This window comes from Strix uralensis, chromosome 19 (genome assembly GCF_047716275.1).
Source record: "Strix uralensis isolate ZFMK-TIS-50842 chromosome 19, bStrUra1, whole genome shotgun sequence".
Lineage (NCBI taxonomy): Eukaryota > Metazoa > Chordata > Aves > Strigiformes > Strigidae > Strix > Strix uralensis.
Window position 1 is genome coordinate 17,156,875 of NC_133990.1, and position 15,472 is coordinate 17,172,346.

Here is a 15,472-nt window from a genome sequence, read left to right on the forward strand (position 1 = left end):
TTTACAAGATACTACTTCCAGAAGTTCAATTGATAAATCACAACTGAAATTTGAAAACAAGAGGATGATGTCACAAGGGATTTTGGCTAATTGATGCAATATCATTTGTTAGGTTAAGGGAAATGACTGCAAAGAGACCCAATGCCAAGCATGTAAATGTGTTTCTTTAGTTGCAAGTCATAAACAATGGAGATACCACACCGGAGGAAAAAAAAAGTTCCAAGATATAGCGTGCATTAAATGATATGCCCTTATGCTTGCCGAACAACAGTTATCCAGCTTTATCATTACAGTTTAACCACACAACACAATTTCTAAATCAAGCCAGTTATTAAGTATTGTTCAAGTGAGAAGTGCTCATACTCCTTTGGGTAGGTTCATAATCTGCCTTTGGGGAGGTAAAAGACTCCTGGATGACAGGTTATTTCAGCAGGACTACTATACTGAGGGCAGCGAGATTTGGACTGGCAGGTGTTGGGTGCAATATGTAATTGCCTAACAATCTCTTTCACCACTTCCATTTATATTATATATTGGTTTGGTTGACAGGTCAAAAAGGAATCATTCTAATTCTAACAATTAAACACATTCATATGTAAATAATTAAAAGTCATTTTAATATCAAATACATTTTGTACAAAAACAAAGAAGGAAGGTTTTGTTGTTCTTTAAAGTTTGTAATATAGAGGTGTGTAATGCCCCCCTAAGCTATCACAGTTGAAGGTCAAATTTCACTATTAGTAAGATTATGCTTTTACAATGAAATGACAGCAATATAGGAGGCAGAAGGGGGAAAAAAAAAGCACCTTGTAATTAGGCATACGACAAGCAATGTACATTTACTTATCTTGCTTAAGGCTGCCTCTACTTTCTAGATGCTGACCTTTCCTGCGGTTTCAAGGTTAACAAATTTAGCAGTGTGCTGTCTACATAAAATAATCTTACACAATCTCAGATTGCTAAACACATTCTTAACAGTTCCTTACAAGGGGCAGCTGCCAGACAAGCAACAGCTACTACACAAGTAGTGCATAATTTTCTGAACCATCATTACAAATCTCACCAATTTAGGCAAAAAAAGGCAAAAAATTAAAAGCTTATACAACTACAGCAGTGTTAAATTCTAATAAAAAAATAAAATTGAAAAAAGGATTGCTAGATGGCACTAGAGCAACACAACATTGCTTCTCTGTATTCTTATACCTGTTTCTGACAAGGGAGCTCTCCTTCCAGTTCTTGGGTTTTTCTCTCCATGTGATGTTTCAGGTTCATATACTCCTCATGCTGTTGATCTATGTGACTGTTCCTAGAGCTATAAACAAAAATGAAACAAATTTCCATTAAAACACATCTCTGGTGACCTAATGAGGCATACATATGTAAAAGTTTTTGAACAGTAACACATAACACATACAGGCTGCATGATGAGTGGATTGAGAGCAGCCCCAAGGAGAAAGACTTGGGGGTATTAGTGGATGGAAAACTGCCTGTGAGCCAGCAACGTGTGTTCTGAGCTCAGAAAGCCACCCGTGTGCTGGGCTGCACCCAGAGCAGTGTGGGCAGCAGGGCGAGGGGGGGGATTCTCCCCCTCTGCTCCACTCTCGGGAGACCCCCCTGCAGTGCTGGGTCCAGCTCTGGGGACACCAACAGCAGAAGGACACGGACCTGCTCCACGAAGATGCTCGGGCGGCTGGAGCACCCCCGCTGTGAGGACAGGCTGAGAGAGTTGGGGGGTTCAGCTGGAGAAGAGAAGGCTCCAGGGAGACCTTAGAGCGGCCTCCCAGGACTGAAAGGGGCTACAGGAAAGGGGGGAGGGACTCTTGATCAGGGGGGTGTAGGGATAGGACGAGGGGGAAGGGGTCTAAACTCAGAGAGGGCAGATTTAGATGAGATGTAAGGAAGAAATTCTCCCCTGTGAGCGGGGGGAGGCCCTGGCACAGGCTGCCCAGAGAAGCTGTGGCTGCCCCCTCCCTGGAAGGGTTCAAGGCCAGGTTGGACGGGGGTTTGGGCAACCCGGGCTAGTGGAAGGTGTCCCTGACCAGGGCAGGGGGGTTAGAACTAGATGATTTTTAAGGTCCCTTCCAACCCAAACCATTCTGTGATTCTATAAATACAAGATGCTATAATTTTCTAAAGAAACAGTCACTATAATATTTTTTCTCATGCCAGTTGAAACCAGTTATAACAGTATATGCCATTTCTCAAAACTATACTTCAAAAGTTAGCTGCATACAAAATATTGAGGATCCACTGAAATGTAGTGCAAGACTTCCACTTAAGTATGAGTTCCTCCTCCACCCATAAATTTCTGTTAATAAGAAGAAATTGCAAAACAAGGGTTGCCCATCAGAAATCTGAGCTTTTAAATACATTTAAAAATAGAAGTAGCTCTGTATCTTTTCTTCTCCTCCCCCCAGTATTTTTATTTGCTACAAGCAAAAAAGTTTCTCTGAGATACAGTGGAAGAATACCAGTAAGGCCAGCATTTCAAACCAATTTGAAGAGCTGATACTGCTACCATGACCACTCAGTTCTGTAACGACACACTGAACCTTTTCAAGCTTTGGATTCATCCCTGCAAGATTCAACAGGCTTGGTGCAGTCTGTTACATGGCCAAACAGACCTGGATTGATACCGTGCAGTTCTGCAACCTTCTGATTATTTCAACTCTGTATTGGTTATTTTATGCAGCTGAATGACCACTGCATTTGGTTAGATAAGGTTGATTGTATAATAACTATGTAGACAGAACCACAAACTAGAACTGGATAATCACAAACCCCTAAATGTATATTCACTTTCATATTCTGCCAGATTTTGCTTTTAAATTTACACTTCACCTGAATTACTCTGAATCCTATAGTCAACACTTGTGCACATAAAGGAAGTCTAACAGAAGTGTTGTCTCAGTGTAGTCTAGACAGGCACTTTTACACATCCCTTGTTCATCCCACAACTCTCCAGGGCAGGGCAGATCAGAATAATAATTGCTGTACTGCTCAGAGATCAGTATCCAGCTCAGCCTGACAAAGAGGCAATGCTGGGTGTAAAAGACTCAAACTCCTCCTTCCATTCCCAAAGGATATGCTCTATACAAAATTCCTGAACTGGCTTTAAATAAATTTGCATATGCTCCAGAACCACAGTACTATCAATCAGTTAATGGCCTTTGAGGAATTACAGATCACTCCTAATAACTAAAAAAAAGTATTTAAAGCTTATCCAGCCATCTCTACATTATAAATGCAGCATGACCCAGAACACTTTACAGCAGTTACCATTTTAAACACAGAATAATCCCAAAGATACTGCTATATCTGAAGACAGTAGTTATATTAAACAAGAGCAATGGGCAGACAGATACCAAGAAATAAGCGTTTATACTCCCCCTCCCCACAAGGTTTAGAAGTCTATAAAGAATAATAAAAATTAGTGAGAATGGCCAAACTAAACACGTGCATTGCTTTAGCTATCTTCATCTTTTAATTGGTTGTATTAGTCATAAATATTGGTCCTGTGACTGGATTTGCCCCAACAAGACTTCTGTCCTTCACAGAGGTCTATCAGAGAAGGTGGGACAAAATGTATTTAAGAGTGCACAAACCCAACTCCTATCATATGATTAGCTTGCAATGGCTTGAAATAGTTGAGAGGCTGAACCATTTGTGTGGAATCCATAGCACAGTACATCAACTAATGTCTAGTAGCCTTAGATAATATTATTGACAACGGTTGATACCATTATCAATTGTCTCCTCACATACACAGAAGACAAGTGCATCTTGATATAACACACAGGAGACATATCACAACACTTTCAGATTCATCTCATTTCCCAGAGGTGTTTCAGCACCCGAGGAAAAAGCATTCCCTTCTGACAAATCCTTTTCTGCTCCCCACACTATGTTTCCCTTATAATTATACCATCTCCACCCAGTTATATCATCTCCCCAACATGCACCCTTATGTAGGGACACACTGTATGTTTAAAAGCATCCTCACTTTCACTTAATAGTATCCTTTTCTCTAAAACATTGCCAGAAATCAGTCAAGTCACTGTGGAAACCAAGATATAGGAGGTGTAAAAATAGCCCAAGTAACTTCTTTTAGTCCTCACTCTGTTCACGTTCTAGGTGTTCCTGTCAGAATAGATAATCATATCTCTGTGCTCAAAGTGCTCTCTAACATCTGTGAATGATGTTACTGATTTATCCCAATCCAAATATGTCCTAAATGTCTCTTTTCCTGCATACTATTCAAGCATCTCACCTGCAAAACCATTCCAGCTCTGATTTACGTTCTTCAATATGTCATCGATAGCAATAATGAAGTTTGTGTCTTTTTCTTCTTTCCTTGACAAGCATTTGCTCCACTTTACCCAGCTGTACTCTAAGATCACTAATCTCTGCCTGTTTAGCATTTTCAGATGTTTTCAGATGAATGACTGTGACATCATAGCGTTCTAACTTTTTATCTCTCTCTTCTAGGTTATAGACTAAATCTTCTTTCAATTTGTTAAATTGTTCATGCATGTCTTGGAGCTGCTTTTTGACATCTTGCAGCATTTTCTTCTGACACAGGAACTGGCAAGCATGTTGCTCTTTCCCTTCTTTTTCTTTCCACTGAAGGAGATCATTTAGTTCTCTCTCCATGTGAAACACTACTATAAATCTGAAACAGGAGCTGAGAGAAGACAGTTAAGACTGATAGCTAATACAAATCAAGTATCTTGTCACTCCCAAATTACTGCATAGCTGATAATTAATTACCAGTAAATTTTAAATTTAAATTGTAAAGTTTCCTGGACCATCAGGCATTGGCCGCTTCTAGAAGCAGAATTTACTTTTATTTATAGTACTGCATTGTCCAGGGGTAAGACTTTCCAAATCAGTTATGAAATGACACTAAATTTTGGGGTGGGAAAACATAATTTTCTCCTCTCTTTATACAGATTGAAAATAGAGGCATAAAAAGATTGAGTCACTGTAAGCTCCATGCACATTTCTCTTTTCTTGAAGACATTTATGACAAGTCAAGTCACAGTCCAGCCTTCTCTTATATCAATAACACCAACTGCTGTGTCCTATTTCTCTTGTCCTCCCACAATTACTCACGGGACTACAAAGCTGCTGTTCTGTCCACAGTTAAGTCCACCTTGAAGTTACTTTTCAGAAAAGCCAACAGGTATGAGAAAACACCTGTATTTCAGTATCATATTAACTGTATCTTTAAAACTAAAAAGGAAAATAAACAACATAGAGGTTGTGCTTTCACTGGTAAAACCCTTTACCTGCTTCACTTCCATCTCTTGCTATTGTTTATTCTCCATATTTGCCTCATATCTAAGATAAACTCTGTAGAAGAAGAAAACATTATTTCTAAGCACCATGGTTGCTTTAAAAAAAAAAAAAAAAGGTAGTTTCTGCTCAGATACAGCTTCTCTCACTGTACAGTATTATTCTGTGTCAGTGGTTACAGATAATCGCATCTGGATAAGCACAGGGATGCAGAGAACAAATCAGACAAGCATGCCTTTCAAATAGTGGCTCTTTAATCTCTTTAAACGAGATTTCCAGATCAGCAAACATGATGCAGTATCTTTATGCTAAAGGTTGCCACAATTTAAACAACATTTTTCTTCACAAACAAAACTACACAACTCTAATTCTCCAGGATTAAAAAATTAGTTTCTGATCGTTGGACATGACAAGTAGAAAAAAAAAAACAAACCTCAAGCTTGCTTTTCCCAGGTACACTGAATAACAAACACTGCTAGAGGACACAATGATCTGGTGGTCTTTCAACTCTGGGGGCCTAGATTTCACATTTATTCCCAAGGCAATTAAAATTATGTTTTCTCTTCATATTCCATGTCTCATTGGCAAATCACGCTACCTTGTAGAAAATGGTATAAGTACTATCTTCTTCATTTGGGTAAGCAGAAATAGGTATTTTTTGTCACAGTCACTGTTGTGGGTATTCAGGAACAGTACTGCCTCCCTGCCTGTAATATGCAATGCTAAGAAAAATTTGTTCTTTCTATATCTTCCTTTCAGCTACTTTGCTCCAAATGCATCTGATGGCTACCACAGCTAAAAATATTAACGAAATCTGACTTCTTTTCCCCCTTCACCCCAATCATAAATACACTAAAGATAAAAAATGCCTGTTGAGATGCTTTCTGGACTCAAGGCACTGAAAGAAACTATGCTCAGTCTATACCCATTAAGGTATCAAAACACTTTTGCAAGTGCCTTTTAAAAACCTGGCGTATGCTTCATTGGCTAAAATTAGCAATGCATTATTAGACAAGACCTTTGTGTAAGGAATCAAAAACAAGACCACAGCTCCAGCCTGTTACTTCCTTGAAATCATCAAACTGAAGTCACAACTTCTCTTGGAAAGAGGTGGTTAAGAAAAATGATACTTCTTTTACAATCTCTCTCTACAATTATCTTAAAATTAAAAGGCACCACACAGTTCCCTATAAAAACAACTCTCCTCCCTATCTCCATATATCTCACTTAAATTAATGGCACTGGCAAACTGAAAGTGGTATCCTGAGGTGAATTTCGGTTATATATAACATAGGAATCACTCATATTGTATAAAAATATGAATGAGCCTTCCTGTAATTTTAAAATATTACTTTCTATCAAAGAGCTCTATTTCCTAGAAATGCAATTTAATAGGGGAGAAGCGAGCCTCTTGCCTTTGATAGCAGCAGTACTTATAATTGCAAGTGAGTTTCAGTAAGGACCATAATGGAAATAACAGTGTAATTTTAAATATAAATTGCACCAATTGCCTGGATATCTTACAGCAAAAGAAGAACAGTAAACCTATACATGATGACATATAAATAAGAGACAACATCTTAAAACAAGCACAGCTTACCCGTACAACCTAAACAGCAAAGATACCCATTACAATCCAACCACTTCAAGCTCATCCAGAAAGAAGTGATTGATAGGTACTCCTACTCCCCAACACGAGAGCCTAATGGGACTCGTATCAGCCTCTTCACCAAAGGAAAATGATGGCTTGGCTGTAAATCACACCCAGCTGAATGTGGCTGGCATATCTGATTCAGTGGAGATTTTGTAACTGTTACTACTAAAATGCTACTTCAACAGCAAGAAGTTAGATGCCATGTTTGAGCCAGTCACTTTTCAACCAAATAAGGAGAACAAGGTGATGCTGAAGAACATTTCAAACTAATACTTGAGAACCTTCAGACTTCCATACAACCCCTATTTGTCAGAGGTATAAAGCTTCAAAATTTTGTTCAAAGCATAAAGAAGCTGTACTTGCTTCTCTCTTCCTTGCTATCCTTATATCCTTATCGTACCAAGAATAAGATGTGCATAACAGACTGGCAGAGCTAATAAACCAGGATTGCTTCTCTTCCTTTGAAAACTACAGAAAAGAGGATGAGAAAGAAAATGCTACACAGCCAATACATCAGGTATCTCTAGCCACAGCTGTTTTCCTTGATGAAGCAGAACCAAGACCACCTGAGTATTAGCACAGCTGTTTCACTATGTGCTGCAAGTCATGAGACAAGCAATCAGCACAGGTCACAGCTACACTGTGTTGTGCCATAGCACTGCTGCAAAAAAGAGAAGAGGAAATCACGTCAACACAGTTCCAAGAAAAAAATTATGACAATCTGTGATACAAGCTAGCGTCACTTGTGTGCTGTCTCCTTCTTTACTGCTAGTACTTGGTTTACTCTTTACAAGTAAGGTTAGACATATAAAACAGCAAATACACATCATGCATTATACAATCTGATCAGAACAGATAAAATACAGCAGAAGGTGGGGGATAGGGTAAGGACCTGTAACATGTAAGAGAAACCTGAGATGTAAGGTGCTGAGCAGGGGCACACCTCTGGCAAAGCATGAGGTGGGCTATGCTGTGGGGTACATGATAGCCTGATGCCAGGCTCTGCCATCATGCAGGACAGACAAGAGTAGGAGGCATAAGGGATTGCATAAGTAAAATACAAGGTATGGTGGGAAGAAACAATTGCCCCTGGGACTGAGAAATGGATACATCTTCTAGAGTGTCCAGGAATGTAAACAGAGGGAAACACACCATGAAGAACACTGAAACTGAGTCCCTAGAGCAAGTATCCTCAGGGATGACAGGAAGGGACAGCCACATGGAGGGAAGAAGGGAATGCTACTGGCAAGCCAGGGATCAAGTACCCTGCAGAAATTTGTACACCTTAAGTGCAGAGAGGGAGAGACATAATCCAGCGTGAGTGAAAGAAAACACTGCCAGTGGAACAGCCAGCAGACAGGAAGCAGGTTCCAGGAGGAGAGGCGACAAGTCCCATGGAGGGCCCAGAGGGTCAGATGCTCTGAGGCGTAAGAGCAGATAGCAGGCAGCCGAGGTCAAGGCCCTTAGAGGAAGGCAGTGGAGAGGAGCTCACGGTAGCCGAAGATAATGCCTGGGACCCCGAGGCAGCACACAGAGCGCGCTTCGTAGCAGGCAAGGTGCAGAAAGACAGCGGGCCCCCGGAGAGAGAACAGGGAGCAAGACGCACGGGCGCCGCATCGAGAGCTCTGAAGGACGAGCTGCGGCACATCGGCACACCGGCGCGCTGTGCAGCCGCGGTGCTTCCCGCTGGCGCCCGCGCAGTAGCCGCGGCCCGGCCCGGCCCGCCGCGCGGGGCCGCGTCCCTCGGCAAAGGCGGCGGACGGCGCCCGGCCGGGAGGCGGGCCCGTCTCCATGGGAACGGCGGCCGCCGCCAGCCCCGGGCGGGCCCCATGGCGGGCAGCGCCGGCGCCCAATGAGCGCTCTGCCGGCCCCGCCCGCCCCGCCCCCGGCGCGCGCCGGCCCCGCCCGCTCGCCCCAGACGCGCCATTTCCCCCGCGGCGGCGCGTCTCGCTCTGCAACTCCGCGCCTCTGGGTGCCTCTCACTGTAGCCGCTTCCAGCGCAGATCACACTCTTTCGCGTACTTCCCCCATTTTACCCTCGCCGTTAACATACCGCAGCCTCTCCTCCGCATTGATTGTGTCAGCATGTGCGCACTCCTCTGTAGCCCCGGTCTCTTTTAATAACACCCCCGTCTCCCAAAACACCGCTAATAGTTGTTTCATACTCTCATTGTTCACCTGTCTTCCTATAAATTTCGTTTATCAGACTAGTATTAAACAATTACTCCCTAGTGCAGATCAGGAAGGAGTGTTCTGGCCCATTTCAAGAACAGCTGTTGGGAATCGGAGCAAACAGGGAACCAACTTCCCATCCTCTCTTCACTCCCACTGCATCACATGGAAAACTTTAAAAAGCTTGTAAAAGAAGCTCAGGCCAACTGCAACACGAGGTCGTGCAGCACAGATAAAGAAGTTCTGCTACCAAGGCATTTAATTATTAAAAAATGTATCTATCAACTAAACCAGACTATACTGTCTACGTGAGACTGAGGACGTAACGCATGAACAGGATGTAAAGCATCATTTTCCCTTAGTCACTCTAGATGACTCGCTTGTCTGGAAGTCATGAGGCAAGTTTCCTGTAATGGTCTCTCACTTTTTCGTGTTTCTGGACTACACAAACAGCTTTGCCAGATGAGAGACCTTTCAGAAACCTGAATGTTGCATGAATTATACGTGCAGTACACTAATTTAAAGAAAATAGAATATTAGCAGCAGTTCTTACATATCTTTCCTTAGGTCATCAGAGGAGAAGTGTATCTCCTAACCCCATGTCACCTAGAGAAAGGAGGGGTTTATTTTCATCAGTAACTATTATTGAACACTAGAATCAGAACTAATAATTTGACTTTTGAAATAAATCTGAGTTTCATCTAGCTACATGAAGTCTATCTACATATCATTTCAGAATACTGCAATTATTAAAGGGATTTAGTTCATTTGTTTATATGAACCACCTCTGGTTTAAAACACCACAGTGAAATCTGGCCTCAAATGATTTTACAGATCTGAGCACACAAAAATTATGGTGCAAGTCCCAGCATAATTTATACTCTGCAGTGGGCCTCTCAAAGCACTCATCAGAATCAATACATAGTAGGCAAATGTCTAAATCCATATACCATGCTGACTTATGTCTTACCCCAGAGTTGCCTAACCTATCAACCACATTATCTTTTGCAACCCTTCCTCACCCCCCCGCTCCTTTCAAATTAGCTGTCATTTTCTCCAAGGTACCTCCAGACAGTCCCTAGTCACGTAGTTAAATGCATGTTGGTTCCTCAAATGACTAACTGTTGGCTTCTAGTGATTCAATAGTGCCCGAAATGGGTAAATTTTAATCTTAATGGTGAGTCAAAAAGATTGCAGTCTACACAACATGGATTTTGGCATCAGTGTAGAAAACCTGTATATACCTAAACTAAATGCAGAAAAATGTCCTGGTTCCATAGATGGACATGAAAGAAAACCTTTTTCCCCTTTAGCAAAAATGAACAAGAATTTAGAAGAGAGAGACAGATTTTCTGTTCTTACCAAACACTAGCGAGTTCAGTAGATTTAGGCTAAAGGTAGATTTCAGCCACCTTTTGAACCACCTTCAGAGTCACAACTTCTGAATACAAGTCTTTGGCCCCATCAGCGTACTGTGAAACAGCAACACTTAGAAGCAGCTTCACAAAGAAAGAAAGAAAATGGACCCACCCTCTGAAAATGCTGCATTTTAGAGAGGAAAAACAGGGTATATCCTGGCTATAAATATACTACTAGGCTCCAAAGCACTTTTAAGTTTCCAGTCCAAAGGCTGTGTCCAACTCATCATGGCCCATAACAAGACAAGACCCAAGATTACACAACTGCCACCCTCATTCTTGTTTCTATGGAAAAATTGTTCCAAGACACAGGCCCCATGTGAGCCATGGCACACTCCAAAGATGTCTACCTGGACAATCAGAGGAACAGATTTATGAGAAATATCATGCAGAGACTCAGTAAATTAATTTGGACATAGTCTACTTTGATGAAACATAAAAATTAAAATGTGATTCAGAAAAGTAATTTTTCCAATGCGGCTTTCCTTCAAATGAATAAACTTATTTCTCCAGAACTCTGAGAAATGTATTTGGTATACAGTATACAAACATGATCTTCTAAATAAAAGTGGCCTACTTTACAGCTTGCAAAGGACAGGCATTTCTGATCCACTCTGAAATTTGGGTGCTGTTATTTAGGAACTAAATGACACATTTAAATTCCAGTTTCATCCAGGCTAGAGGAATTTGATTTCCATGTCTCTCTTTTCCATGTCTACCTGTACAACAACCATGGGTTAGTATTTTTGAAGACTATATACATCTTTGTAGGTACAGTTCACGTTCTTCAACTGCATCTTGAGAGTCATATAAAAAGACCTTATTTTCATACTTGCTTTAGAAACAAACTCAGAATTACCGAAACCTCAACTTTGAATATTACCGGCCTTTCTGCAATAAATATCTTACAAGGGTTCTTTGTACAACATGATCTGCTGCATTTACCTTTTGAATCAAAGGCAGAGGTGTATGCGTTGCACAGTGCACAGTTAAGTCGTGTATGAAACCATTTGAAATGTTCAATGTTACTGTTAACATTCGTCAAAATATTGCAGTGAAAATCCATAATTGATACAACAGACTCCATTCAAGTGCAAATAAGAAAACAGCCTTAAAGCCAAAACATCTATAAAAGTTTAATAAGAATAAATGTTTACAGGCACTTTTAAGGTAATATTTGGGACTCACCTACAAACTGCAGGAACAGCAAAGAGTATAGCTGGAATTTGGAACAGCAAGCAGCAACCACCCAAGTCTCTGTACGATACACAGAAGCATTTCTACAGTTCAGGAGGTGCAAGGGAAGACATTTGCCATCAGAAGCCCTAAGTTCCAGAGCAAGGATGCTTTATCCTAATGTCAGCTACCCTCTTTCTATTTATACTCTGTAACAACAATATTCCAGCCATTTCTGCCTTTTTCAAAGCCTGATCAGGCAAAAATTTCTAGCATTCTCTGACTGTCTTTACTGCTGTGGATGGCAAACAGTTACCAGATTCACTACATCACTGTTTTTAATGGAAACAATCTAGGAATCTCATAAAGCTCAACAGAGGAAAATGTAAAGTCCTACACCTGGTGAAGAATAACCCCATGCACCTGTACAGCCTGGGGGCCAGCCAGTTGGAAAGCTGAGGGTCCTGCTGGACCATGAGCCAGCAATGCCCCCTTCTATTCAGTACCCAGAATACAACTAGCCTTCCTTGGCGCAAAGACGCAAAATAAAAAATAACAAAGTCAAATGAAATAGGTAAATAAAGAACACATCAGGATCCTTATTTCTTTGGAAACTAGTAAGAAATTATGGAGTGAAGGTCTTTTTAGTGGAGGGTTGGTGGAATCCAGCATTATACTTTCCTATTAAGAATCTCATTTAGTGATAAACTGAGACTTTCACAGTCTACTCTGGATAAAAAATTTGCCTATTTAATGCTTCCTCATGGGTTCAACATTTTGAGAACATCTGTAACAAGTGGAATACTTACAGATAAACAATACTAAGATGCAGAAATTTTTTAAATTCAGTTATAACTGTAAAGAAGAATTTTTCAAAAAGCTCTTTTCATAGTTAGATGCCTTAAGTCACTGTGTTTTGAGTTCTCTTTGCTGCACTTGAATATTCCCTCTACTCCTAAGTGTACTGCAGCATATGTAATGCTTGAACACATGCAATGTAACTCCACCTAACAGATAGAGGTTTTGTGCCTTCATTTCAGTTCCAAGTGTTTATGAGGTTATCCAGACTCTGTGCAGGCTTCTGCAAGCACAGCAACCCTGTGTTCTGCTCACTTACACTACTGCTTTGTTGAATACTGAATCAAACCCAGTGATCTGGGGGATGATGTTGGGGGCTGTCACTTACCCTGGCACATCACCCTCTATGAACACATCTCTTTCAGAAAATGCATTCTTCAAAAACAATAGGAGTCATCAGCTACAAAAGCGAGACCACAGACCACCGGTCAGTTTACTCAGCAGCTGGTCTGTGCCTATGGACATCCACTTCTGAAAAACAGACCAACTGCAGTGACACTCTACTGCCTCTAGAAAAAAAACCACTGACCTCTTAAATGGTGTGAGTGTTCTACAACTGAAAGCTAACTAGAGAGCATGTGTTGCACTCTGCTGACTAGGTGGCAGAGAGATGGAGGCTTTGGTAGGGGCAATGTTGACAGATGTGAAGGACACACCAGTCCTCTTTTTTGACTTTTTAACATGTTTGGTTAACACTTCTTTCCTTATCTAGCCTCTTATATCATTTGAGTAGCTATAAAAGATACTGATGGTTTAGGTATTTTGCCAAACTTCACATTCGCTGTTACTCCTCTCCATTCCTAGGCACCTCTGTCCCTCCTGAAAATACCTTCACAAAGTACATATCTCTTAAGGTTTGAATTAAAAATTCTACTGCTGGGTATACATTTCTATGATGTAGCAATTCAAGTAAAGTGCTGTAACGAATCAGATGACTTTGCAGGATGGAACTGTCCCCTTTAAGAAATTACAGTCAGAGGGTGGGGTCATGACAAATAAAACTATCTCCCTCTCAAAAACTGTAAGAGTTTTTCCAGTCCTTTGGGACTGGCAATGGAGATCATACTTCCTTTTCCGAGAGAACCAAGATTACCTATAAAGACACGTAAAAATGTCTTCAGCGGCTAGACCCACCAATTTTTCTGGGCCTCGGGCACTGCACTGCTTGCCTCAGAAGCTCCACAAGAATCAGTGGTTTTTGCTCTTCTGCAATTGCCTTCAGCTAGCCTGTAAGCAAATGGCCTAAATTCAGGTAATGGTAGAACAGCCAAAAACTGGTTTTACTGATCTTTAAGATTAGCAACATATGTCTCACTGGCTGTATGGTATCTACCCAAATCAAACCACCCTGCCTTGCTCATCTTTGCACACTACTGCAATGAATCCCTAAGCAGGTACAAATGGGTACTACAGCAACATTGAATCAAAAACCAAAGCAAATGTAATGTGCAGGGAAAAGAAAGAACTTCTGTAGCATTAAGAGAGTTTCAGATTCTTCCTCTGTATTACCTGATTTCAGCAAGTACCTTCTAAAATATTGGAAGCAACTAATCTGTGCAACACCATAGTTCTCACAAGACAATACTGTATCCTACCTATCCTCTTCTAGTTCGAAGCCTACCCCTGTGCATCTCCACACAGGTGGTAGGAATCAGAGTCATTAAGTTGAAAAAGACCTTTAAGGTCATTGAATCCAATCATAAACCTAACACTGCCAAGTCCACCACTAAGCCGTGTCCCTAAGTGCCACATCTACACGTCTTTTAAATACCTCCAGAGATGATGACTCAACCACTTCCCTGAGCAGCCTGTGCCAGTGCTTGACAAACCTTCCAGGCAACAAATATTACCTAATATTCAGTCTAAACTTCCTGTGGCGCAACTTGAGCCCGTTTCCTCTCATCCTATCACTTGTTACTCGGGAAAAGAGATCGACACCCACCTCACTACAACCTCCTCTCAGGTAGTTGTAGAGAGCATTAAGGTCCCCCCTGAGCCTCCTTTTCTCCAGACTAAACGACTCTAGTTCCCTCAGTGGCTCCTCATGAGACTTGTTCTCTCGACCCTTCACCAGCCTCGTTCTCTTCTTTGGACACACTCCAGCACCTCAATGTCTTTCTCGTAGGGAGGGGCCCAAAACTGCACACAGTATTCGAGGTGCAGAGCCTCACCAGTGCAGAGAACAGGGAGACACTCACCCCCTATACACCAGATTGGAGTGGAGCACCTACTCCTGAATTTCCTAAGCCTTGAGCAGCCTAAGGAGTGCTGCTTTCTGTACTGCACTTTAGAAGCCCATCACAACTTGAATGGATGCTAAATAATAGCAGTATCGACACACACTCAGCTTTATAATTCAACATTTGTATGAGCAGCAGTAGAGCCACAGCAGATAAGCGCAGAAAGCTCACTCTGTCCGGATGTAAAAGGGGAGGTGGCTCAAGCAGGCGTATTCACAGGTGGTGCTGCCTCACTGAAGGATGAAGAGGGAAGCCTGTAAGTCCTCTGCAGAACGCACACCACCACAATCAAAATGACTAAGAAGAAAAAAACAACAGCAAGAAGCTCATCAGATTCTTCCTTATGTGAGCAGACAACGGAGAAACTGTGATCGCTCCCTGGAACACAGAAACGGCGGCACAGAACCAACCTCAACGACAGGAGCCACCTGGGACGCTCGCTCGAGTCCGCCGCTCGGCCGCCGGGGCCGCTCTCCACGCGGGCAGGACGCGCCCCCGCCGCGCCCCACGCTGGTGCCCCGGGCGCGGCCCGCCCGGCCCGAGGCCTCCCCGCGCCGGCGGGGCCGGGCCGCACGCGGCAGGGCGGCCCCTGCGCGCGCCAACCTGTGGCGGTGGGACGGAGTCACGTGGCGGCGCGAGGATCCGGGCGCGCGGGC

General features: G+C 42.2%; 1 protein-coding gene across 10 annotated transcripts in view; it reads right to left on the minus strand.

Moving 5' to 3' along the window:
- Positions 1-15,359, minus strand: part of CCDC57 (coiled-coil domain containing 57) — a 52,358-nt gene extending 36,999 nt beyond the window's left edge. For 5 of the 10 annotated variants that reach the window (XM_074889702.1, XM_074889701.1, XM_074889699.1 and 2 more), the window contains exons 1-2: positions 8,445-8,687; positions 1,204-1,312 (exon numbers count right to left, since the gene is read on the minus strand). In XM_074889702.1, the coding sequence (XP_074745803.1) occupies positions 1,204-1,312; positions 8,445-8,569 (234 nt within the window). In that variant the 5' untranslated portion in view covers positions 8,570-8,687. Of the gene's footprint in view, positions 1-1,203; positions 1,313-4,270; positions 4,385-8,217; positions 8,688-14,987; positions 15,114-15,226 lie in introns of those variants that run through there. The other 5 variants (XM_074889693.1, XM_074889694.1, XM_074889696.1 and 2 more) reach the window with 5 other exon arrangements.
- Between the last annotated feature and the right edge of the window lie 113 nt (positions 15,360-15,472).